The sequence below is a fragment of the Indicator indicator genome, unplaced genomic scaffold (assembly GCF_027791375.1).
Source record: "Indicator indicator isolate 239-I01 unplaced genomic scaffold, UM_Iind_1.1 iindUn_scaffold_207, whole genome shotgun sequence".
NCBI classification, from domain to species: Eukaryota; Metazoa; Chordata; class Aves; order Piciformes; family Indicatoridae; genus Indicator; species Indicator indicator.
Window position 1 is genome coordinate 13,259 of NW_026539283.1, and position 2,461 is coordinate 15,719.

The window sequence follows — 2,461 nt, forward strand, 5'->3', positions numbered from 1 at the left end:
CAAACCAGTTCCCAACTGGGACTGGAGCCCAAACCAGTTCCCAACTGGGACTGGATCCTAAACCAGTTCCCAACTGGGACTGGAGCCCAAACCAGTTCCCAACTGGGACTGGAGCCCAAACCAGTTCCCAACTGGGACTGGAGCCCAAACCAGTTCCAAACTGGGAGTGAAGCCCAAACCAGTTCCCAACTGGGACTGGTCCCAGTCGGTGTCTCCTCCCCTGCTCTCCCCACAGCTCTTCCTCTTCCCCTTCCTCTTTCTCTTCCTCCTGCTTGGCCAAGGGTGGCCTGGAGGAGCTGCTGGGAGCCCCCTGGTGGCTGGAGGACCTCTGGAGACTCCAGGTGAGGCCTGGTGGAGGTGACCTTGGGTGGACCCCAGCCCAGATGTTCTCCATCCATGGAGGTGGCCTTGGGTGGGTGGTGGACACCAGTGTGGGTTCATTTGAGGATGATGATGGAGGTTGGGTCCTTGGAGGCCACCCTTGGAGGTGACCTTGTCTGGAGCTCATGGTGGAGGTTGGGTCCTTGGTGGCCACTCATGGAGTTGCCATCCTCTGAGCCTGATGGTGGAGACTGAGACCTTGGAGACCACCAATGGAGATGACCTCACCTGGGGGTCATGGTGGAGTTTGGGTCCTTGGTTGTGGCCTCATCTGGAGCTCATGGTGGAGGTTGGGTCCATGGAGGCCACCCTTGGAGGTGACCTCGTCTGGAGCTCATGGTGGAGGTTGGGTCCATGGAGGCCACCCCTGGAGGTGACCTCGTCTGGAGCTCATGGTGGAGGTTGGGTCCATGGAGGCCACCCTTGGAGGTGACCTCACCTGGGGCTCATGGTGGAGGTTGGGTCCATGGAGGCCACCCTTGGAGGTGACCTCGTCTGGAGCTCATGGTGGAGGTTGGGTCCTTGGTGGTGACCTCCTCTCAGGGTGGTGGTGGAGGTTGGGTCCTTGGTGGCCACTCATGGAGTTGCCATCCTCTGAGCCTGATGGTGGAGACTGAGACCTTGGAGACCACCAATGGAGATGACCTCACCTGGGGCTCATGGTGGAGCTTAGATCCTTGGTGCTGCCCTCTGGAGCTGATGCTGGAGGTTGGTTCCTCACCGGTGTCCCTCCAGAGCACCTCCCTCTGACACCTCCACCTCCATCTCCCCACACAGGCAGGAAGCCTGCTGAGATGCCACCACCACCACCATCACCACCATCATCTTCCTCCTACCTGCAGTGGGTTCCCTTCCAGGGCCAGCTGCCCTCCGATGCTGTCTCCAACTGGAACCAGGAGGCTCAGAGGTTGGAGTTCGTTTGCTCCACCAGGGTCCAGCACTGCAACGTTGGAGCCTACGTCCCCCAGAGAGGTCCTCTCTGCTTCTACCCTTACCAGGGCAGGGAGAGGTCCACCAAGGACTTCAAGATCTTGGTCAACCTTGGTGGCTTCGAAGCCCTGGACTGGGTGGAGGACTCCTTCGGAGGGGTGCCCGAGGCGGGGGTGGAAGGTTGTCCCTCCGTGGACATCTTCGTGGGGAGGAGCAAATATGGCCTGGGGAAGGTCTCCAGGGAGCACAGAGCCCTCTTCGTGGTGGACCCCCAGGAGGGGGAGGAGCTTTGGCTGGCCTGGTACCAGGTCCTGGTGGTCCGCAGGGGCCCGGCGGTGGTCACCCTCGGGGAGGTCCTCTATGACCTGGGCGGGGTGGTGGAGACCCCCCCCGAGGAGGTCACCCTGGCCAGGACCACCCTGAGGAACCAGGGCTGCCAGAAGAGCCTGCAGGTGGTCACCATGAGGGAGGACACCGAGGTGGAGCTGGACTGGCAGCTGGAGCAGAAGACCTTCGCCACCCTCCGGGGGGTCCTGGAGGTCTCTCCTCTGACCTTCAATGGCACCTCCTGGGAGGTCACCCCCGGGGCCACCTCCAGCCTGCCCTGGCTGGGGGCAGCCAGCAGCAGCCTCTACGTCAGCCACAGCCTGGAGGTGGAGCAGGAGCTGGAGGCCCTCACGGCCTGCGAGGTGGCCATGGAGGGACGGCGCCAGGAGGTCCAAGTCCCCTTCAGAGCCACCCTCAGGAGGGACTTCGGCCACGGCCACCTCCACCGCGTGGCTGTCAGGGGCTGGGCACAGGGCAGGGCCGTGGGGGAGGTCAGGGCTGGGGTCAAGCAGTGTTGGCCACTCCCTGCTGGGACCCCCTGCCAGGGGTAGGAGATGCTGTGGTGGCATCTGGGAGGGCTTTGGGCATCAAAGATCCATGGAAGGGACTTATGGTGGCTTCTGGTGGTTGCTTTCTGTTGGGGTCTCCGACGGTCCTGGAGGGGCTCAGGGGTTTGGAGGAGGCTCATGGAGGTGGCATCAGATAGGGGTCATGGTGAAGGTTGGGTCCCTAGAAGCCACTCCTGGAGGTTGGATCCTTGTAGGCCACCCATGGAGGTTGGGTCCTTGGAGGCAATCCATTGAGATCGGGTCGTTGGAGACCA

At 62.4% G+C, this 2,461-nt stretch overlaps 1 protein-coding gene across 1 annotated transcript; it reads left to right on the forward strand.

The window, feature by feature from the left end:
• Positions 1-1,175: 1,175 nt before the first annotated feature.
• On the forward strand, positions 1,176-2,189 carry LOC128980473 (natterin-4-like). The gene has a single exon (XM_054398939.1). The coding sequence runs from the start codon at positions 1,176-1,178 to the stop codon at positions 2,187-2,189; it is 1,014 nt and encodes a 337-aa protein (XP_054254914.1).
• The last annotated feature ends 272 nt before the right edge of the window (positions 2,190-2,461 follow it).

Coding starts and splice junctions, on each gene's coding strand:
- LOC128980473 (XM_054398939.1), top strand. CDS start 1,176: ATGCCACCACCACCACCATCACCACCATCATCTTCCTCCTACCTGCAG.